Source organism: Rhinatrema bivittatum, chromosome 15 (genome assembly GCF_901001135.1).
Source record: "Rhinatrema bivittatum chromosome 15, aRhiBiv1.1, whole genome shotgun sequence".
Classification (NCBI taxonomy): domain Eukaryota; kingdom Metazoa; phylum Chordata; class Amphibia; order Gymnophiona; family Rhinatrematidae; genus Rhinatrema; species Rhinatrema bivittatum.
The window spans coordinates 72,998,287-73,022,228 of record NC_042629.1 but is presented as its reverse complement, the minus strand read 5'-3'; the positions used below and the strand labels follow the sequence as shown (position 1 = coordinate 73,022,228).

Genomic DNA, 23,942 nt, shown 5'->3' with positions numbered 1-23,942 from the left:
TTAGCACCAGGGCGCACAGGGGGCTCGCGTGACGTGGAGCCCCGGAGGAATGACATGGCGTGCCTGAGGCAGGCGACAGGAGAAAGCAGAACAGAGATCAGGGCAGCACCTGAATCTGCGCTGTGAACAGGCCCACAACTTAGCCTCGGAAATTCCTTCCAGCAAGGAGAAGCAAATACGAAGCAGTCTGTGTGACTGAAGAATGAATGACTCATGTGCCCTGCCTGCACGTAACATGAGGGGTAACGAATACATTAATCAGCCTTGACCCAGGAAACCGCAAGCCCCTTCGGTCTTTTGAAGTATAGCAGATGAATGTGCCTTTAGGCTGAGCTTGTTGAAAAGATGCATGAATTATGAGGGGGGGAAAGGCTGTCTCAACCATGTCATTTTGATGCCCTCCCATAATGCTGCTGCATTATTCTCAGTGATTTATTTGGGGTGTCCTCATCAACCAGGTTCAGACCTACCAGCGAGACCAAGGACCTGAGGCCAGCCCTGGAAATTTAAGTGCAAGCCAGTTTTGAGGCTTACGGTTTACCACAAGGCAAGCATTTTATTGGGCAAAGATGGCAGGCTGAGCTTTGGAGCGTCCCCGAATTCACCTGGAGCAAAGGAGAATGAAGACCTTCAAGGACCCATTGCATTCTGGGTGCTTTTTGGTGCCGTTTGTTTACAATTGCACTTGTATTTTGGAGCTTCGGGAGTTAAACTTTGAGCAGTTTGAAGTTTGCATGGCTTCTCTCCCATTTTGTGTCTATGGGAAAAACTCTCAGCTGACTTCAGTATCCGAGTCAGCTGAGAGTTTTTCCCATAGACACAAAACGGGAGAGAAGCCTTAATGAATCCGTCCCTTAGTTTGAAGCAGAATTAGAAACACCATTTGAGCACTCAGCCCTTGTTCTGCTGCCTCAGTCGTAGAGTTTAGTATCCTGAGTGCAAAGCGTTGTCACACTGATAAGTTTCCCCATTGCTAAGGGGCAGCTTTCCCAAGGGTTGAGAAATGTCTCCCCTCTTTGCTCTTAATGAAATGGCCGAGGACCCTGAAAGTGAAGCAGATGCTTGTGTGTGATTTAATAGAAGGTGAGCTAAAGCCTAGAAAGAGGATCTCAACCAGAAACGTCTGTAATTAAGGTGCCAGTTCTTTTAAAGGTGCATTAATCTCCACGTCAGACTGGAGAGGCAAAATCTCTTCCAGCTCTGTCCGCAGCTTACCTGCTTGCTTGACAGGTTCAGTGTATTCTAGAGCAAGCTGGTACTTTTTATTTTTCTCAACGCTCGTGAATCAGCGGTAGCTCCTTGATGGGGATACATGCGGTTTGTCCAGTTGCCATCTTGCCCTTCTGCAAGCCTTGGATATACACAGAGGCCTACTAGGCCTATTCCTAGGGAGGCAACATTTGTGGGCGGGGGGAAAGTTGTGAATCGCTGCTGAAGATGCAGTCTGGGGGCGCTGCTCGTGTCTTGGGGGGGGAGCTGGTTTGGTGCTGGCACTGTGGGATTAACCTTAGAAATATCCGACAGAGGACCGCGAAAGGGACGCCATTCTCCAAAGTCAGAATGGCCAAAGGTCTCGGACCAGTTCTGTGAGTTCCGGACTGAGACGGTCCCCTGCCGTCATGAGGCCAGAATTTTTTCGGAATAAGATCCGTGGCTTGTTTTTAGGGGCTGTTTAACCTTGTGTGAAATGGGCTTCTTATCATTTCAGTCTTTCCAGTAGCGTGCACGGCACTTGTCTTTTTCCAGACTGTAAAATGCAGATTGCAGACTGAACTTTCATGCATTTGAAAAGAGAAGGGAAGTGCAAAAACTCAGAAATTAACTGCCCTTAGTTTTATTTAAAAAATGTTGCAGTGAGTTGATGCTTCCTCACGGTAGATTTCTGTGTTGAGAGCTCCCTCTAGTGAGACAGATCAGCATTGCACAAATATATTCCTGATAAGGAATCCATGCTTATTACAAACGTGAATCACAAAGGCAGCTGTTTAATGAGAATTTTCCTCACAAAGATTTTTTTTTTTAAATAAACTGCAGTAAACCAGCCAGTGGTGTCTGGCAGTCTGCAATCCAGATGATCGCTGTAAGAAATTAAGGATATACAGATGAATTTCCAAAGGAGTTGTGCGTGTAGATGTCGCACAGTGTGGTGGCGATTTTCAAAAGGCATTTACCCATGTTAAATGCACTTAGCCTCTGAAGGATTCAATGGCAGATAATTGTAGCAATTTTCAAAAGCCCACTTACACTGGCAAAGTGCATTGTGTAAAACTCTGATTTAAGCACGTAAAGGCCTTTGAAAATCAGGCCCTAAGTGCACAAATCGTTTCTTCTAGTGGACACTCTTTGCTGATGATATTCTGATGATGTTGAGTGAGGTTCTCCAGCAGTTTTGTGAGCTATGTGACGAGTATGGGAGGTCTTGGTCGGTGCCACGGCAAGGCCAGAGATGGGGAAACTGTTTGATCTTTCCCCCCCAAGGCCCCTTCCTCAACCAGCCTTTAGTTACCCCAAAGCTTTGCATCTTGAAACGTGTCTTGCATTTGTAAAGGTAACCATCTCTACGCAGCTGCTTTGCTGGGTGTCTCTTAATCCGTGTGGGTGAGCCAATGTGCTAGGCCCTGTCTGCTTGCCAGGGATGCAGGGACGTTGCCAGAGTTGGTAAGATGGGGAGCGGGGCTCAGTAGGGTCGAGCACTCTTGTTGTGTCAGATTCATCTCCGCTGCTGTCTCATGGTGGTAAACAAAATTCCTCTTGTGGGGGGTGGAGGTGTGTGCCTATAGATATATTTTCACTACCTTTCCTGTCAGGGATCCCCCGCTGTGGTGGCTGATTCTGGGATAAGATTTGTCATGTAAAACGGAGCTTCCAGGTGACCCAGCATGTGGCGGGAGACACCAGACCAGTGGTCCCCAACCCGGTCCTGGGGCCCACCAGCCAGTCGGGTTTTCAGGATATCCACAATGAATATGCATGAGAGAACATTTGCATGTTATTGGAGGCAGTGCATATTCATTGTGGATATCCTGAAAACCCGACTGGCTGGTGGGGCCCCCAGGACCAGGGTTTTGGGGGACCACTGCTCTAGACCAACCTTGGGGCTTTTGATGCATCCTCCCCCTCCGTGCACCGTGGTGCGAGAAACGCTGATTTCCGAGGAAAGAGGAAGGGACCTCAAGTTCCAGCCTGCCCTGGGACGTAAATTGGTAAAACGTTTGCCTCCGAGTTAATTGACCGATCTCGGGCCTGAGTGCCGTGTGTTCAGTTCTTTTAGTGGCTCGCTGACCCTTCTAGCAGTGCGGATTCTGCCGACTGGGCCTGGGCACTGCATTGGGTAAGGGGTGGGTGCTGGCATTCTCCCTGCCTGCATGTAACAGCTGCTTTCTCTCTCCCGCCCGTGGCCAGAGCAAAGCAGAAGACGACGTGGAATCCGGGGAAGAGTCCGGCAGCCACAAACGCCAGAGCCGGTCCTTGATAGGCAGCTTCTCCAAGCGCAAGGTAACGCCCAGGGCAGTGGCCCCCTCCCCACTCCACGGCTGCATTTTTAATCTATTAATGCTCATTAGGATTGACCATCACTTTGGTAGCCCAAAGAAGCAGGCGTTTTATGCAGCTCCTTAATGCTCCTCCTGCATGACCCGGTGTATTGTGGATTTAAGTGAGCGGGGGGGAGGGGCTTCAGCTGTGTATGCGGGCACCACAGGGGAGGCACCTGGAGCAGAAACTGGGGAGTGACACCCCCCCCCCCAAGAGGAGAAAAGATGCTCTGGGGGGGGGAACAAATAATAATAATTTAGAAATTGTTCAGACGAGAATAGAAAAGTAGGAGAAGAGCAGAGGGCAAAATACAATCCAGGAAGAAGCAGTGAGTTGATCAGTTTTCACCTGTAAGGCCAGCGATGGGTTGCTTAGTAGCACATGGAGGCTGCTGCCAGGTAATTTCATCTTTCAGAGGAATCGCCTCTCTCTATAATTACCTGAGCTGTCAAAATTGCAGATGTGCCCTCTGCTTCCTTCCCGTTTGCTGGTTTTTCTGTCCCGCCGTGGTACCTGCAGGGATATTTACCATTCCGGCCGCAGAGCCTAATATCGATTTAAAAATCGCTCTTTTTTTTTTTTTTCTGTCGGATACCTGGTGCTGCAATTTTCTTTTTGCTGGCGGTGGGGGACGTGGTAGGAGGCTTTCCATTTTTGCTAGAAGATTTTTATCCCGTCTCCGTCGTCTGGTCTGTGGCTCTTTTTTTTTTTTTTTCCGGACAGAGTGCGCGCGTTGGACGCGTCCAGGTGCCTGGCGTCTGCCGTCTGTGCACGAGATGCTTTACCTTCTGAGAATGATTCGGGGGGGTGGGGAAGACCACCCGCACGCATTTACCCCTGCCGGGGCGCGCGGGCAGTTTCCCCGGTAACCTCCACGCGCGCGTTTGTGCTTTGAAATTAAAAGGCTCGTCCCTGCCCAGAGCCTGCCCCTCCCCAGATCGCGCTTCTGGTACATGGGGTTGGGGGGAGGTAGGGGAAGTAAAGCACAGAACCACCTTCTTTTCCCCTCAAACTCCTGCTGCCTAGAGATCGAGAGGTAGATTTTAAAAGCCTTGCGAGCGCAGAAACGTCCACACGCATGTGTAAGCGAGCCGCGCGGGGGCTACGCGAATGTTAAATAGCCGGGAAGGATGAATGCACGAGCGTCCAGAAAAAGCAGGCGGAAAAGGCACAGGCTACGGCTCCTCACGGGGCACAGGGTCCAGAGAGAGCGAGAGCGCGCACCTCTGTATAGGGCTCAGCCTGACACTCGGCATGTGCACCATTGTAAGGGGGGTGGGGTCTCTTTGATTCGGGGTGAGTTTTCAGGAGGTGGGTTGGGGGTGCTAAAGACACATTCAGAGGTATTCATTGTAAAATTGACATCACTAAAGAATTTTAGACTTTATAAGCGATGAAAAGTCTAACAAGAGGAGTTGATTTGTACACGGCAGTCTCTGCTAGCTGCATTTTATAAATCAACTCCTTTTCATCGCTTATAAGGAATAAAAGTCTTTAGTGATCTCAGTTTTACAATGAATACCTCTGAATGTGTCTGTAACACCACCCCCCAAACCCCAACCCACCTCCCGACACGCACCCCGAATCAAAGTGCCCTCCCCCCCCTTACAATGGTCCATATACTGAGTGTCAGGCTGAGCCCTATAAAGAGGCTCTCTCTGTCTCCGAGTGCCCCGAGGCCCTTTTAAAATCTACCCGTGAATGCAAACACATTTTCTATTGCATTAAGCTCTTAAGCTGTGGAGCAACCTTGAGATGTATTTTAACGAAGTCATTAGGTCAAACACTGTTTCAGTTTAATTTCCTTTGATTAAATATGAAGATGTTAGGTTTTGAGTGCTGGTGCTGTTTGTTTTAATTCTAAAATAAACAGCATTTGGCAAAAGTTGGTAATGAGAACAAATGCAGGTAATTTTTCACATTCTCTGTAGTTACTCTGAAAAAAAAAAGCGTTTTTCTGTAAAGTACAAAATTCATTTACTTAGGAATGTTTCTTAAGTCGTGGATTTTCTCTGCCTCTCCTGCCATATTTTGTCTGGGTGGTAATTAAAAAAAAATCTGGGAACTGTGATCGAGGGCAGGCTGTGAAGTTACTGGCCTTATTTATCTTCTTCAGAAAAAAGTCGGAAAATTGAAGAAGTCCTCCAGTTTGGAAGAGGATACTGATGACTTTGACCGTCAAGGGAGCATGGCACGAGGGTCCATGCACTACAGCAGGTATGGAATGGGGAAAACCCAGCAATCGTAAAGAATGACCGAGGTTGAATTGCAAGGGATTGGGAAGGACCCTCCAACTTATAACACAAGTCAAACAAGAGGTACGGGGCAGTTTAAATTTAGACACAGGCACTTAAGAACACAAGAAGTGCCATTCTGGGGCAGACCAAAGATCCATCGAGCTCAGCATCCTCTCTGAGAGACCCTGACCATTCTGGATGGCTACGAAAAGCCCAGCAGATCCCAAAGAGTAGATAACATTTCTTGCTGCCTGCTCACAGGGGATATGGGATGGCTTTCCCCAAGTCTGCCTGGCTAATAATTGCCTATGGACATTTCCTCCAGGAATTTGTCCAAACTTTTTTTTTTTTTTAAAGCCCTCTGTCCTAGATGCCTTGGCCATGTCCTCCAACAAATTCCAGAGCTGAATCACGACGATGCCCGCCTCGCCAGCCTGTCGAAACTTGAAACGCCAATGACCATTCTAGCCCTTCGCTTTCTAAATTCGCACAACGACTTGCTGGTTTTTTTTCTTTTCCAAGCACATCTCTGCAGAGAGAAATTTGCAAAGAGAAGGTTTCCTTCCTTGACTGACACCTATAATCAGGGATTTATTTTTTAATTGTCTAGGATAAGCCGGCAGAAGAAAACCATGAAGCTTTCTCGAGCATTGTCCGACTTGGTGAAATACACCAAGTCTGTGGGGATCCATGATGTGGAAACGGAAAGTAGGTGGAACTAATTGACCACAGAAAATTAAATAGCTAATTATGCCCAGAATCTCGGCTTGAAAAGCTGTCTCTCTTAGCGCTTATTTTCATATCTTCCCTCCATGTATTTGGTTGGCAAAATGCATTTACATAGGATCAGGGTATCTTCTCGGGGGTTAAGCCATCCCTTTGTGAAACAATTTCTGATATTCCATCGTTATGGAGCAATATAACTGTAGCCAATATAAAAGTAATTTGCAGCAGCTCACAGAGAGGCCACAAATTACAGAAAAGTGCAGCCCAGTGCGTGCTCTGGGAACAATGAAGGTACAGGATGGCTGTAAGTGCCATTCTCTACAAGAATCTATCTTTTTTAATGGTGGTTTTACTACTGAGACACAAATATTTCACTTGATTCAAAATTTTATGTATTGAGTTATATGAATTGAATAAATGTCAATTATATGAATTGTAATATGGTGTATTTATGCCATGAAATATTGCCTGTACAAGGACTTTTCTTCCCTTTTTTAATATAGATTTCATTCAATTGTATTTTTGTTAGGTTTTGTGTGTGTGTGTGTGGGGGGGTGTTTGAGGGTTTATAATCCTCTAATTCCTTCATCATGTTTTAGATTTTTAATTTTAATTTTTTTTTTTTTAGCTTGACGTTGAATGAGGAATGGTGGCATTGATAGTGCATTGGAATTGGGTTTTCTTGGTTGCGTTGTTGTTTTGTGTCAGAGTAAGAAGGTTTGTTTTCTTGGTTTCCTTCCCCTTTTTCCCCCTCGCTCCCCATTCTACTGCACCCCCACCCCCGTGTGTTAGTTAATTCTAGCTGGCAGGTGTCATCATTCAGTGAAACGAAAGCCCACCAGATACTTCAACAGAAGCCGGCCCAGTACATTCGTTTCAATCAGCACCAGCTCTCCCGCATCTATCCATCATCCTACAGGGTGGACTCGAGCAACTACAACCCGCAACCCTTCTGGAATGCAGGATGCCAGCTAGGTAGGTGTGACGCTCTGGTACCAGTCAATCTGGTTTTCAGTTGCGTGCATGGTCTGAGAGGGAAGCCTGCTAACAGCAGTCCTGCAGCATTTTCGTAAGCTAGTTTATTTGAAAACATTAAAAAAAAAACCAAAAACCCCAAAAAAAACTTCTTTATTCTGCTCTTTGAAAAATTTGTTGAATCGGAGTATTGGAATCTTGCAATTCTGGTTTGCTTTTTTTTCTATTTTTTTTAAACCAGAGTTTGCAGCTTGCATCCTCTGTATAAGTAGAGAACAGTAAAAGCCACTTGGTTCACAACACTGGAGCTGCACAAAACCACCTAATACTCAATATTGGCTAAAATAAAAAATAAAATTCTGTCGCTCTTACACTCTTCTCTCCCTCATTCTTAGCCAGCTAGTTTGCTAGTGATTTTGATCAGATGTCCATTTTACCTTTCATACATGCTATATTCCACCTATTTTTCTCCTTTCTCTACATCATTGGACCTGTGTTTGTGTTATTCCTTTACAGATGATTATTCAAAATCTGTTTTCTGTTTCCCCCCTTTTCTCCGCTTCCGTACAGTCGCATTAAATTACCAATCAGAAGGAAGGATGCTGCAGTTGAACCGGGCCAAATTTAATGCCAATGGGAACTGTGGTTACGTCCTCAAACCCAAGTGCATGTGTCAAGGTAAGGAGCGAGTTTGGTGACAGCCCTGCCGAGAAATGACTTAAGATTAATCTACTTGGGTTACCCTTTGCTCGAGGATGGGCATGTGAGTAACTGGATTTTTCCTTGTCTTGCCTTGTTTTACTGTAGTGGCAGAGAGGGCTTCCAGGCCAGGTTCAGTTGCCAGATGCATTCAGTTTTTAGTCCTGCTGTTTTCAGGGTTGATACGTTGTGGGAGCATTCAACACATCTCTAGGAAGTTACTGGGTATCACTAGAACCATAATACTCACATTATTTCTTTCACTTTTTCAGTTCTACATGTTTATGTATGTTTGTTATTTATTTTGTCCATTTTTTATTTTATATTGTTTTATTACTCTTATTATGGTTGTTTTTAAATGTCATTTTTTTTTAATTATGTTCAACTTTGTAATCCACTTAGACCTACATATTGTATAGGTGGTATAGAAAAGCTTTTAAATAAATAAAATAGAGGAAATTGGCCAAATCATGATTGTTTACTTCCTATTTTTAGACAGGTAGGAGGGCACTAGGAGAATGTATATGAGATGAAATTGTGTGATATTTTATATTTTTTATGCATTTGTTTTTTATTTGTTTTTAGTATTCTGACTCACTCTGATGTTGAAAGATTAAGGGCGAGTAATTGAGTGTTGTGTAAATAAACAGATGGAACACATCTGGATCATGGTGACTTTGCGTCAGTGTTACACTTTAATGGATGACCCCTATGTCTTATAGTTTACCATTTTACATTAAATGAAAAATTAGGCTCTGGATATTCTCTTACTATCTTGACTTCTGATGTCACTGGGTTTTCATGCTTATAAAAATGCATACTTTTATTTTTATATAAACCAAAAGCAGAACTCGGCCACAATTTATTTTCATATATTTTTTTCCTAATGGAAAATTGAAATAATAGCCCCCAATAGCAAGGATACCAGGTGTCATCTTCCTGAAGAGAAGGGGTTTAGTTCTGTCACTGTCAAAGCGTTCAAGCTGCACTTGACTGTCTCAGAATCTGCAAAATCCTGAGACTTCGGCTAAATTAAATGATTATTTCGTGCCCTGTCTCGCTTGCTGTTTCCTTATATATTCTGTTTCATTACAGTGAGCCACGTTTTATGTTCTTCTCTCAGTATGGCCCTGATTTTAGGCTCTGAATTGGAATCCCCAGTGTTAGTTAATTAAAAATTTCAGCAGTTTGACAAATTTTCTTGTGATGCATTTTTCTGTCTCTCTTTTTCTGGTGGTGCAGTGTTGTGCCTAGATCACAGAGCTGTGGCGCCCGGGGACCTGTGTGCCAGTCCCACCAACACTGCCTACTGTGTAACCTCCCCATGCCCTGCCTTATTATAAGCTCTTTTGATCCAGGATCTTTATCGTAGCCTTTGAGCTTTTAAGGGTTGTGTCATGTTGCCCTTTTGTGCTGTCCCCGGACTTTAAGGATATTATCCCAAAGCTGAAATAAATTGAGTGGCAAAGATTTAAATTCCATTACTGCCATTTTTACAGGGTGACGTCTTGCAGGGCACTCAACCTTACTATAATCGAGATTTCTTCCGTAATCTCACTTCCATCAATTTGCAAAAAGTTGGGGGGGAAGGCAGTGAATCAGTTGTGACCTTGGTGATGGCAGAGCATGTGGTCACAATTTTCAAAAGTCGTTTGCCGTGCCTGTTTGTGGCTAGATTGGCCCGTCTGAAACTTAGGCAAAAGGGCGTGCAGGCCTCATCTACCCCCAGTAAAGGTTGGTGGGTTCAGAAGTGGGGTTAGTTTGGGGGAGACAATACCCCTACATACTTGTGCACGTTGTTTTAAAAGGGGGGAAAGTATCCTAGAACAGGCAGATGCAAATCTCTGCAGGTGCATTTTCACAGGGCAGTTTTGAGAAGCAGACTGTTTGGGAAAATAGTAATCTAACTTGTTTTATTAGAGTAGAAAGATATTAAATAATTACATTAAATTTCTGTTTTTAAGGAAGCTTCCTTTTCTGTAGAATACGTGCACCGGCTGTTTGCATCATCCCATTTGCTTGTTCTGCTTTTTCTCCTCCCTCCATCCCCGTTTAGGTGCCTTTAATCCAAATTCCGAAGACCCGTTGCCCGGTCAGCTCAAAAAGCAGCTGGTGCTGAGGATAATCAGTGGACAGCAGCTCCCGAAGCCTCGGGACTCTATGCTGGGAGACAGAGGAGAGGTACGGAGAAGAGGCCATCCTAAGGACACCACATTTGTGTGGCCTCAAAGTAATTTTATGGAATTGCTGTTTAGCGATCAAATGGATTAATGACTACGAAAACAATTAGTGGTAATGAATGGACACGCAGTAGGGTCCTACCATCCTCTGTGCCTCTCCGTTTTCAATTTATGGTAGATAAGATTAATTTCATTTCACTTAGCTTCCTACATATGTACAGTGACACATTTATTTATGTATTTAGAAATGTATGTATCACTTATTACCACTATGTTTCTAAACGATTTACAAAGACACATTCATAAATTAACAAAAAACATCCTAAATCAAAGATAAACAACCAAACAAATAACAACACAAATAAAACATAATTCCAGTGTCCGACTGGCTGTTATTACTGAGAGAATTGTGACCTACTAAGGGCTATTTGTTTAATATATGTACTGAAAACCTGCTCAAATAGTAATGCCTTCACCATTTTTCCAAAAGTTGTTAATGCTACTTCAGTCTTTATTTGTAGCGTAAGAGCGTTCCAGAGGGTTGGTCCTTGAGTGTAAAACAGGCGTTCTCTTGACTCCTCTAGGCGAACTTGCTTGAATGAAATGGATATCTAAAAGCATTTGAGAAGTTGAACGCAAGGTTCACATTGGGCAATATATTTTTAAAGTTGCATTTATGTTGTGTTGGACAATGCCTTTGATTCCTTTAACACTAGGGTTAGTATCTTAAATTTTATTCTTGAAGAAATGGGTAACCTATGATGTTTGACCAGATAAGGTGTGATGTGGTGGAAAGTTGGAATTTGCTCAATAATTCTTATAGCTGAATTCTGAATATATTGTTGGGCTCGCAAGGTTTTTTGAGATAGAGTGAGTTACAGTAATCCACTGCTGGCATCTCAAGGGAATGAATGACTGTTTTCAAGGCTGAGTTATTGAGAAAAGGTCATATTCTCCTCTACATTTGTAGCTTGAAGTATGAGTTTTGGACTACTTTTTAAATTTGTGGATGAAGGGTTAATCTTGGGTCCATAACTATTTATTTATTTTAAAGCTTTTATATACCGGTATTCGTTGGTACATCATATCGGTTTACAAGGAACTTTATCGTATTATATGATTTCTTACTTCTTTGGAAATGATAATTGGTTTTTCTTCCACATCCAGGGTCTAAGCAATATTGTTCGAAGGTTATCTAGCTAGATACAGAATTTCCAATTTTGACAGATTTAAAACCAAATTATTATTGTTAAGCCATTGGCAAAGATGTTTGAGACAATGGGCTACCTTCAACAAGGTATCTTGGGCCATTCCTTTAATAGGAATAATAGGAATGTCATAGGTGAACATTATGTATTCTACAGACCGATCCGGGCAATGTAGATGTTAAATAACACCACTGGCAGGGCAGAACCCTGTGGTACCCCAGTTTTTAATTCAAAAGGGGCAGATAATGCCCCTGATAATGCAACATTTGATGTTTTCTGTAACTAAGAATGACAGAACTGTACAGATCTAACTTGAACACTCCTGATATAGTCTGTTGTGTCCATCCTAAGCATTATGTTATTGTAACATCTCCGGTTTACGTCTGTAGAGTTGGTCCTAAGAAGAAGCATCTGGGCCCCCCACTTAGCCTATTTTTCCACACACATTGCCCTTTAGACACAGTGGCCCAGACTAATCCCTTAGAACCTTTTCATGAATATATACCTACACAAAATGTTTGGTTTTCTATCAGAGAACGTCAAGGTTCAGCCCTTGTGTTGAGCTTGCCAAAGCTGCTCGAGGTTATCTGTCCATTCCCTTGGGACCTGAGAGCAGCATGTGCATGGATCTGTATAGACCCATTCATTGGACCTTAAAAGTTTTTCAGTGCAGACGTTTAACGTGGGAAGAGGAGCTTTTATATGTTGGTTTAAATGACTTTCAGAATTCTGATGGGTGGCAAACAACAAGCACTTATTATTATAAAGAGGAAAGAAACCACTGTACTACCCTGTGCTCCATGCAATAAACTATTAGCTTCAGGCTTTATAAAAAAAATTACCGTAACTAGTATTTTAGAAATTGAATGTGATGCACCAGGGAATTGCTGCATGTTCCATGGTTGTAATTAGAGCTGTAATAATATCTTAAGCACCTTGCTGTAAAAACTTTTATTACAGATGAACTTAAGACAGCCAGAGTCGGTGGCACAGTGGTGATTACAAGAAGTCATTCTTAATATGGCCTGAAGCAATTAACCATTCACCACAGACTGATCAATAAAATCTTCCCTTGCTAGGCTTTGTAGCTCAACAAACACATGCTTGATAAAACTTGACTAATATGAGAAACCTCTGGCTTGTTCCTAGTCTGTCTTCACCAGTCCCTCTGTTTTGTTTCTTTTCTTCAGATAATCGATCCATTTGTAGAAGTGGAGATAATAGGGTTACCGGTGGACTGCTTCAAAGAGCAAACTCGAGTGGTTGATGATAATGGTAAGGAATCAGCCAGCAGACTTAGCTCCGCCATCATTGAGCCGGCAGGGCATGACCAGTACTAGAGGTTTATGCTTTGCTTAGTTTCTATTCCGGTTGTACGTCCTCTGGCCACCAGATGGAATTGTATCTTGCACTGTGCCCCAATCAAAAGGTTTATGGGATTTTCTTGCTTTCTAGGATTCAACCCAATGTGGGAGGAGACTCTTCTGTTTACTGTACATATGCCTGAGATAACCCTGATTAGATTCCTGGTATGGGATCATGACCCTATTGGGCGTGATTTTATTGGACAGAGGACAATAGCATTTAAGAGTATGATGCCAGGTAAGGGGGTACTTATTCTAATTTGCTTTAATGTTACTGCATAGACGTAACACACTACGTTGACAAAGGATAGTTGTGCCAGCAGAAGCTCCCAAACTCACTCTTTGAGACCCTCAACAAAGTCTTGATTTTCAGGGTACAAGAATTGAATATTTTTGAGAAATAATTTGCATTCATTCAGTGTAAGAACCTGATTAGTCTACACACGTGTCATAATGAATATCAGATCTATGTTAAGTCTTAAGGACCAGATTCAGAAAGTCGTGATTCAGCGTGCAAAACATAGCAAGACTAGAAGAAAGGTTAAGAATTCTCTGTCATGTGCTGACAACTGTTGAATACATTTGGCTAGTTCTGCATTATGGCAATGTAGTCCCTCATATTGGTTAATCTTTTTAATCTCTGTTCTCTGAAAATAAATTCAACCAACCCAACACATTTTAACAGGGTCTTAAGAGATTTCCCTCTCGCTGGATCATATTTTAAGGTTCTTGATTTTGATTCATGTACTCAGCCTCTATCTCAGTTAGCTGTTTAAAAATTCAGTTGTATGGATATTCTGATATATTTTATAGTAGCCCTTCTCTGATTTGAGACAATCCGACATTGAAATGCTCTTAAGAGGTAGATAGATTGACACCGAGATGGGAGACTCTTCTGTTCCTTTCAGCACCTCTGCTGGCTATGGGGGTTGTTGCCATCTTTCTGCAATTCATGTCATCTCATCTCATCTCTGCAAATGTTTGAAGAAAAGAATTAAAGAGCATCGCCCTCCCATGGGAGAGGCTTTGAGAGGAAGGCAGTGGACAGAATGGTAATCATTATGACCAAAGTGAAGGAAGCTTCTCGCCTTCTCTTACAGGAGTAGAGATAGGGGGACTCTGTACCAGCTCTTTGGCAACTTGTGTAGCAGTGCAGTAAAACAGGAGCAGGGCTTTAAGTGGACATTCGCCATATGAATACTCATTAACTCTGTGTACTCTGGGCTTTCAGGTTATCGACATGTGTACCTGGAAGGTATGGAAGAGGCATCCATTTTTGTTCATATAGCAATTAATGACATCAGCGGTAAGGTGAGTACATTCCCACAAACTTGCTCTGAATTGCACTAATAACCATGTGAGCAATGTTATGCCACTAACTTGTAAGGGAGAATTAAAAAGATTATCATTCAAAACACCACGCAGTGAGGCTTTTGTGGATGGATTATTTTACTGTTCTGAAAATTCTCCGTTGCATGATCTATATTATATCATACCAGTGCCCCCCTAGCTATTTTCACCATAAATTGGTTGATGATAGTTAAACAGTTTAATGTCCAGCAAAAGGGGTGTATATACTAAAATGTGTTGGAGTATCTGGCGTGTACATTAAAGGCCGATATTAATTTAAATGCTGATGATACCCGTGTTACTGCAGATGCTAAAGTACATGTGTTACTGTGCATTAAGTTTAACCGCACATTTTCAGGTACACAAACTTTTTCACTGTGCTAATAGGCTAATGTGCTATTTTGCATACGTTGGAATATCATTACCTCATTAGCATATATTTCACGTTAACACTGTTGCAATCTAATTTACTCATGTTAACAGCTTGAGAACGTTTAGCATGCGTTAATGCTTGCGATACCATTAATGTGCCTCAGAAAATGACATTTTTAATCCAGAAAGAGGTGGAATGGTTGGGATGCTGCTGGGTACGCCAGGATTATTTTTAATAAGAAGTTGTTGCCACGTTTCAGCTGTAACCCGGAGCAGTTTAAAGTTCGTAAATATATATAATATTGATGAAATCAGAAGAAGAAATATTTCCATTTCCATTCTTGGTGACTCAGATTTTGAGTTCATGGTTAGTATTGTCGTTAAAAGCCTGTTTCCTTCAAGTTCATCTCGCTTTCTTTGCGTAATACAAATGGAATTCCTAGAAGAAGCGCTGCAGGAATCTCTAAGACTGGCCATGTTAAGTGTTCTGTGTAGACATCTTGTTTTTTTTTTACACTTGATTTTTCACTGCATCTTCAATTATTTCCAAGGAAACAGAACACGTTTTCTCCTTATTTCCAGGGCAAGAATGAAATATTCAGGCTCTTACAGCAGGTGGCAGTGACAGCAGATTTTTTTTTTTTTTTTAAATTTGCTTTTTGTGTAAATTCAATAGACGTTCCCTGACACATCCACCCTCAGAGGGGGTGCTACTTAGGGGCCAGAAGTGAGGGCAGAACTCAACTATCTTGATAGAATGAACTCCCCTTCCTGTGTTTGTTTTTTTTTTTTTACTGTCTCAGATGATCTGTGCACTGTTATGAAGAATTATGTTCTTCCCCTCTCGTTTGTATGATCTATGTATTGTCAGGTTTCTCTTATTCTTATTCATATTGTTCCCTGCTCTGAACATAGGAAGGGCGGGTAATAAAAGTCTTTTAAATAAATAAAAAAATAAATGTATCTATCAGTTCTACAAGAGCTAAGGAACAAATCTGATGGAAACGGCCTTCCTTGGGTCTGCTTGCCATACAGCTACTAAAGCTCCGTGTACTCTGATATAACTGGAGAAATCGGTGCAGTCTTCTACTGCTGCAAAATACATTTTGAATAGAGTTACCAGATAAAGACGGGCTTGAACCAGTCCTAGTTTTTCTCTCTGTTGCATTCGTGGAGGTTCCTTCCCGCTTCTTCAGAGAGAAACCAGACAGCATTTGAGCAACTGCTGCTTCATACAAGGGATGCTTTGTGGAAAAACGCAGAGTTAGGCGAGTGCTAGGCTAGGGCCGAGATCTCTACCTGCGGGTTACTGAAAAACCTGCCCGGGAAGCCCCAGCATACAACTTCAAGAGCAAAGTTAAAGGGACTTGTCCAGTATTTCAACCTATCATGCAAAGCGCTGAAAAATGGTGTGTTTTATTTTTATTGCGCTCTCAGTTGAAAATAATTTACTGATGTAAAATTATGGATTTTAAGAGATGACATTAATTTTGACAGTGCAGCACTTCTTTTCACCTCCAGTCTGGATACAGCTGAAGGGCTGGTTAAGTAAATCCATCTATCCAACAGCATAACAACCTTTCTGCTAGTTCACCAGTCGGTGTGAAATTTGGGGGGTGGGTTGACGATTGGCCTGACATCTTCCCTACTGAAAATAACTGACTTGAGAAGGGTAAAAGCTGAAAAGCGCTCCAAATCCATGCACTGGTGTGGTTTAGTTCTCCTTCGTTCTTCACTTTTTAACTTTCCAAGAGCCTCCAAAATCAGAAGGGATGAAGACTGCTGACGTCTGAAGAGCTGGTTTTGTTCCTGATTTATTCTTGCTTCCTGAAATCTGAGCGTGCTGGCATGTACAGGGTTAAAATGAAAAGCCGGCTGAAGTGTACAGCAAAAAAAAAAAAAGAGGGGATTAAACTGCTTAACCTAGCCTTCTCTGAACCATTTTACCCACCGCGCAAGCGAACAGCAACCCCTCTCTCTTAATGCTATGTTACTGCTAAATGTGTTTGTATTACTTTTCCCCGGCTGACCTCGGCCCTTATTCTAAATTGTTGTCGTCTCTTAAAATGCTTACTTCTTGGTCTGTCTCCTCTGATCTCTGTATTTTGATCTTCTCCAGTTCCCCTCCCGTGTGCTTTTTTTTTTTTTTTTTCCCCTTCTCGTCGCTCCCCCCTCAATGTTTCCGTCTGATTTGCCTTTTTACTCTGTCTGTTTGTGATTTCAGTGGACATCTCTGTGTCAAAACTCTCCTTTTAGAAGCAGGAAAAGTTTAGGGGCCACGCTGGTGGTGGTGGTGGCCCCTCCCCCTACTCGTGTCTCAGGAAGGTGTAGTGAGAACCGCAACCAACCTGCATGTTTCTGATCAGTGACATCATTGCTGTTTTTCCCTTAGCATCCGGACCTCCCTCAGCTCCTCATTGTGATTTGTGACATTCCTTGCTGGGGTTTTTTCAGGGCATTCTCTGCCAGAAACTCCTGCATTTAAGAAGCAGCTCCAGGATACATTAATCTAGTCCCTTCTCTTTAGCTCGTTCTTGCTCTGCCTCTCTATCTTCTCTGTGGGCTGTGATACCTTTTTATTGGGCTAACTTGGAGAGTTATCCAAAGCTTTCAAGATCACATCCATCCCTTTTTTGTTTTTAGTACCTTAGCAAATCAGGATAATTCTTATGTTGGCCTGGTAAACGCATCACCAGCCTGATGAGAAACCAATTCTCTTTAGGAGCAATGTGGCCTTTAAAACTCTGTTATCTAATTCTGACACGAACTCATTCCTTCTCCTGCGTTTTCTTTTCTCTTTTCTTTTTCCTCTTTTCTCTGAGATTTCTCATCACCTTTCAGAGGTAAACAATAACTAATAATACTACGAGTAGGATTGGAGGGGGGGAAAGCACTACTGTGCTTAATCTGTGGGGGGAAAAATAATAGAGCCCCCCTGTTTCTCATCTGTTCTGGTGAAACTTTAAGGCCCCAAATATTTGCAGGGGGACGATTACAGCAGTTTATCCTGGATCTTCTTCTAAATGATTCTCCTTTACCTGAAACCAAACTCGCACTGGATTTGGGGTCTTGAATCGGTAGTTGGATTCAAGGGTGATGTCTGTCCCTTTCTCCGATAACGTCATCGTGACTGAAGATGCACTGAATCAGAAAGGGTCCTCCTGGAGACCCGCACTTCCATGTCACCCATCTCATCAGTCTGACTAGTTGGGGTTTTTTTGTTTGTAATATGTGTAATGATTTGTGTGTGTGTGTGTGCCTGAGAGAGATTTCCCACTTCACAACTGTTTGAAATGCTGCTAGCTCCATCTTTTAGCAGCCTAGCTCATTTTGTATACTTGCCAACTTGCATCAATCAGATTGCATTTAGGGGATTTGCCTGCATTCAGCTAAGCAAATGCTTCATGGTCCTCCTGCTAGCGGCAGCCGATGTGGCTCAGACTTACCTAATGAGGCTAGAGTGGGCAAGTTCTTTAGACTCTCACAGGGCTTTCCCATTAGATCTGTTCATCGGGGAGGAGCATCGCGAGCATTCAGAATCCTGTCCGCCATTAACTGGGCAGCCCGGACACCCTTGAGCTCCTATCCGCCCCCACCCCCAGCCCTGCTGGGCTCCACCAACAGTTACACACAAGGAAAACGCGACACACAATTTGGATGCAAAGGGCTGCAGCCGTTTATTAGAATCCCTAACATGGGAGTCTAATCAGGCGCTGAGTCCAGTCCATAAGGTTTACAGAAATCGTGATTGGGCAGGTGCCAATACTTTAACCTCCGCCCATGTGGAGCTGTGGGGTCCGCCCCTAGCAGGCCCCCGGAACTGGAGTCATGACTGCCAAGCACCGGATGGGCTCCCCATCTCGGGCCGCCAAAAAGCAAGCCCCCTGCTGGAGGGGATCTCGGCCGCCACAAAGTGATGGTACACATTGGCATCTCCCAGCTTACTTCTAATGCCTCTGCAGTTACAAATACAAATGCGCTCCTGGACTCTGTCGCCGCCACCACAGGGTCCCGGCACACGCAGGCATGGAAGTACCTTCCATGCCTGCGTGTGCCTTCCATGAGACTGGAAAATTGGGCATCCAAATGGCAGATGAAATTTAATGTGGATAAGTGCAAGGTGATGCATATAGGGAAAAATAACCCATGCTATAATTACACGATGTTGGGTTCCATATTAGGTGCTACAACCCAAGAAAGAGATCTAGGTGTCATAGTGGATAACACATTGAAATCGTCGGTTCAGTGTGCTGCGGCAGTCAAAAAAGCAAACAGAATGTTGGGAATTATTAGAAAAGGAATGATGAATAAAACGGAAAATGTCATAATGCCTCTGTATCGCTCCATGGTGAGACCCCACCTTGAATACTGTGTACAATTCTGGTCGCCGCATCTCAAAAAAGATATAATTGCGATGGAGAAGGTACAGAGAAGGGCTACCAAAATGATAAGGGGAATGGAACAACTCCCCTATGAGGAAAGACTAAAGAGGTTAGGACTTTTCAGCTTGGAGAAGAGACGACTGAGGGGGGATATGATAGAGGTGTTTAAAATCATGAGAGGTCTAGAACGGGTAGATGTGAATCGGTTATTTACTCTTTCGGATAGTAGAAGGACTAGGGGACACTCCATGAAGTTAGCATGGGGCACATTTAAAACTAATCGGAGAAAGTTCTTTTTTACTCAACGCACAATTAAACTCTGGAATTTGTTGCCAGAGAATGTGGTTCGTGCAGTTAGTATAGCTGTGTTTAAAAAAGGATTGGATAAGTTCTTGGAGGAGAAGTCCATTACCTGCTATTAAGTTCACTTAGAGAATAGCCACTGCCATTAGCAATGGTTACATGGAATAGACTTAGTTTTTGGGTACTTGCCAGGTTCTTATGGCCTGGATTGGCCACTGTTGGAAACAGGATGCTGGGCTTGATGGACCCTTGGTCTGACCCAGTATGGCATTTTCTTATGTTCTTATGTTCTTCCACCCGCATGTGACGGGCACCCCCCAAACAACGGCTACAGCTACTGCATTGGATGGGTGAATAGTCTCTGCATAGCTTGCAGGAACAGATCGCTTCCCAAGTTCGACAAGTGTACTCCGTCCGTGGCATGGGCATATAATTGTGCACAAATGTCTGTCCACCCATTCCTGTCACAAATGATAACCACTATGTCGCCAAGTACCTTCCCAGTCCCAGTGCACTTAATGCTCTGTCAAGGTATGGTTTCTAGCCAGCGGAATCTTGAAGGGTGGCCACAATGAGGCAAGGCAGCTCAGTCTTCCATGATTGATGATGACGTTGGTACCTAAATCATTGCAACCAAAGCAACCAAATGATAATAAGGTAAGGTGGTGTTGGGCTCACTCTTGCTGACTGCGGCATGGACTAGAGCTGGCGCCAACACATGCCTCCTTGACCCAGCCGTTTGATTGCCCCTTCTATTGTCCATTCATCTCTGACAACCATCGAGGGATGGCCCTGCTATGACCGCCTTCACCAGCGGGGTCCTGGGCAGTCCTCCAAACAGCAAGAACCTCCAGGGCCCATCACAGATGTGTCCAGCCATTTACCCATCAGTCCCGATCCCCAGGCCTGACAGCACGCCCATGGCCAGGTGTCAAGAGGTCCTGGGCAGTCCGCCACAAAGCAGGACCCTCCAGGGCCCCTCACAGATGTGTCCAGCTGTTTAAGCATCAGGCCTGATCCCCAGACCTGACATTAGCACCCATGGCCCAAGTGCTGAGGGGTGGCCACAAGGCCGCATGCCCCTCAAAAAGGGTCTCTCTCCCCATGAGCACCCCTTATGACTGTCTCCACCAGAGAGGACCTGGGCAGTCCGTCACGTGGCAGGACCATCCAGCCCCTCATAGACATGTCCAGCTCTGATACGACAAGGCCCGATCCCCAGCCCTGTTGCGGCAAGATAATCCAGAGCCCACGTGTATGACAACCTTCACTGGAGGGGGTACTCTGTAGTCTGCCCCCTGACCTTGTCATCTTGATGAGACTGATGAGCATGGACTTTGGTCCGTCCTGGACTGTTCGTGAAGCTAAATTCCTCCCACTGCAAGCTTCTCAGCTATAACGCGTTCCGCCGATGTTCTGCAGCTCACTGACACGCTAAGCTCCAAGGACTGCAAGTGCAAGGCCATCTTGATGAACATAGTCTAGCACTCGCTTGCTGCTGCCTTGGGCAGAACGTTTTAAAGTGCTGAGCCGTAAGGTGGTAAGAGCCCATTTCCAACTTCGAGCAAGCGGGAGGGTGGTGAGTGTACCAAATTATTGAATGTTCCCTGCCATTTAGTGTGCCAGGGCTTCCCTAATTGGATTGCTGTTAGACTCGCCATTCCTTACTGCAACATGGGCCAGGATTGGTGACATCGCATGCCTTCTTGAATGAGGCATTTGATAGTCCAGCCCACAAACGTTTCTCATGCGATGGATGAATAGCCAACTATCCATGCCAAATGATATTGGACGACAGCAGGGCGTAGAAGGAGAACTTAGATCTTAGCATGTACCTGACAAGGTGCCCTTCATGGCCAACGTATTACATGTAAGCTCCTGACCTCCATCGACACAGCTATTGTATAATAGCCAGTGGAATACTGGCTGTGACAGAACTGGAAGAGCTCAATGCGGGATGAGTGAGCTCAGTGACATTTGCTCTGAAGCCCTTCTTCCATGAGGGTTTCTCTAAAACTGGTAATGGCTTGAAGAGGATTTCTGACGGTGAAGCAAAACAGACCATCCCCTTTGGGCATAGGGTTGACCGGTCTTGAGCTGGGGTGTTCATTTTAAGTATAAGCGATTCCTCATTAAGCCGCGTAGCTGTGATGGATTACACGATGGTGCTGTAAACACGCCAGGTTCCAAACAATCCCGCAAATCCAAGCCGGAAGGGCATAGTCTTGAGCTTGCCCATTGCTAACAGGGCAAGACGCTCCAAAAACATAAAGCATAGGTCATGAGTCAGAGGCCTTTGTACGTTGTGCTGAGGCAGGAGGGACCCTCCTAGGCCCATCAAGCATTACCCCTTTATACGGCGAAGTACTGCCCCGTGGGGTCCGAATCAAAGAAATCCAAAAAGCAAACAATTTACAACCTTATAAACATGATTGTATGAGCACTTTCACCTTGCCATTTGATTCTGCCAGCGTTAAATCCATTCTGAAGCAAACATTGTATTCTTAAGTACAAATTAGAAGAGTAGGGGGAATTACAATTTCCTAAGTGCCTTACCTGAACATATTGAATTACATATCAGCAAACTTTCTGTGGCTTTCTCGGCACCCTCTCACTGCAAAGCAAGTTTGGAAACATTTCCCACTCACGACCAAGCAATGTTAAAGTGAATGAACAGAAATGCTCTAGAATAAGATTTCCTCTGCTGGACCCGATAGCTACTGTAGCACTGATTTAGGAGGGAACTGATTTGGATTCCTAGAAACACTAATTTTCCACTGCCAATAGCAAGCTTCTGGGCGCAGAATATCACATCCTCTTTAACAGTACTGATCCGCATAACACGTTTTCACTTCAAGAAAACTAGCCACTAGGTATGAATGAACCATGTTCCTAGGCAGTCCCGTTGTGTGGCGTGTGCTATGTAGGTAATCGATCCCGCTGTGTGGCGTGCGGTACGTAGGTAATCAATCCCACTGTGTGGCGTGCGGTACGTAGGTAATCGATCCCGCTGTGTGGCGAGCGGTACGTAGGTAATCAATCCCGCTGTGTGGCGAGCGGTACGTAGGTAATTGAGGACCAGTGGTCAGCAATGAGAAACAGCTTTGCTTTGTTGCAGTTGTCAATGCAGGCGCTCCGTGATGGTGGAGCCAAAGGTCGGCATAGCTGCTGTGCTATTCCCTTCCACTGATGCACAATTTCAAGGTGAAACTAAAAGAGAGGGATGAGTTTGAACCACAAACTCTGCACCGCTTGCAGATACTGAACTTCTATAAAGGGAACCATGAGCTGGCGCACACAAGCCCTCATGCGTCTATAATTGCCGCCCTGCATCTCGTTCACCAGGTGCCATCTGGCCAGGCGCTTCCTTCTGTGATGGGATAAGGGCCGCACTTCCTGCCTCTTCCCTGATGTGCTTTCAGCGCCTCGAGTATGCTGGGAAAGGGATCAGCTGGGGTATAAAATGGGTAGAGCCTCCCACTTGGCTGGATATCCTAGTCTACTTGACCCTTACTGGGAGGGGGGTAACCCCTATCCAGGTGTCCGTGTCCTAAATATGGGACATGATGGCTTGCTCAGATGTTAGGGCCTACACTGTTACATGGATGCCACCGCTGAACCTGCCTGTCCCTTGCCTCCACCAGACATATGGGCATTACCACAGGGAGAACAGTATTCGGAGGTTTTCATAGTATGCGTTCCTCTTGGGTAACAAAACGCTTCATAAGCTGTGGAATGCTCTTATAAATAAATGAGACTATTAGGCATGTGACTTCAAAATAAGTTCCCACTTGTTGCGTATAGTGTGAAAGATGCTCCCTTTTTATTACAAAAGTAAAAGATCGTCCTGTTCTCACAGTTCCCTGAGTGGATCAGAGTCCAGATCTGGGACATCAGCATCACTTTGATTCTGCCTCAGCGATGTCACAACCATTAATGTACGATGAAGGAAAATAGAAGCAGGATGATCATATAAAAAAAAAAAAAGATTTGTTTGCTTGCACATTTACTGGAGCCTTCAGGAATCAGAAACAATTGGAGGACAAAAACTGAAAAAGCACAAGCAGTGAAAAAGGGGGAGGACGTTGATTAGCGGTGGCTGGTGATTGCTCATTAATCCTTTCTTGCCAGAGGGTGTGGATTTCATTTCCCAACAGCATACTATGAGGTTTTTCATTTCCTGCCAATAATGGGAGCCTGTGGGCTTGCAAAAGCATAAGCAGGGGCCTGTGAGGCAGGTCCTGTTCATATAACACACGTGGTGCATGTTTTACGCGTTCAGTGTAGTACTGGTAAATCCCGAGGATGAACCGAGTCAGCGCTGAATGCCCTAGCACAGTCACAGAACTGTCAAGTTTCTGCAGTCACCCAGTGGCAGAAGAGGCAGCCTATGCAGCAGACAAAAACAATTTTATTGGGGAGAATGAACAAAATGCTTTCACTGAGGGACGTGGTTGAACCTGTCTTCTTATCTTAGCAATGGAGAAGTTGGCAAGTATATATTGAATGTCTACTGAAATGTTGAGAGAACGTTTGTGCAAAGAATGTCGTATCCATTGCGAACGATGAGCTGAGCCATTTTCTCTATTATGATTCTGACTTCTTCAGGATG

At 44.2% G+C, this 23,942-nt stretch overlaps 1 protein-coding gene across 9 annotated transcripts in view; it reads left to right on the top strand.

The window, feature by feature from the left end:
- PLCH2 (phospholipase C eta 2) overlaps positions 1-23,942 on the top strand; it is a 340,028-nt gene that overhangs the window by 300,360 nt on the left and 15,726 nt on the right. For all 9 annotated transcript variants that reach the window (XM_029579065.1, XM_029579069.1, XM_029579064.1 and 6 more), the window contains 9 exons: positions 3,403-3,495; positions 5,651-5,751; positions 6,382-6,479; positions 7,290-7,472; positions 8,043-8,150; positions 10,228-10,352; positions 12,750-12,834; positions 13,015-13,161; positions 14,155-14,234. In XM_029579065.1, the coding sequence (XP_029434925.1) occupies positions 3,403-3,495; positions 5,651-5,751; positions 6,382-6,479; positions 7,290-7,472; positions 8,043-8,150; positions 10,228-10,352; positions 12,750-12,834; positions 13,015-13,161; positions 14,155-14,234 (1,020 nt within the window). The remainder of the gene's footprint in view (positions 1-3,402; positions 3,496-5,650; positions 5,752-6,381; positions 6,480-7,289; positions 7,473-8,042; positions 8,151-10,227; positions 10,353-12,749; positions 12,835-13,014; positions 13,162-14,154; positions 14,235-23,942) is intronic.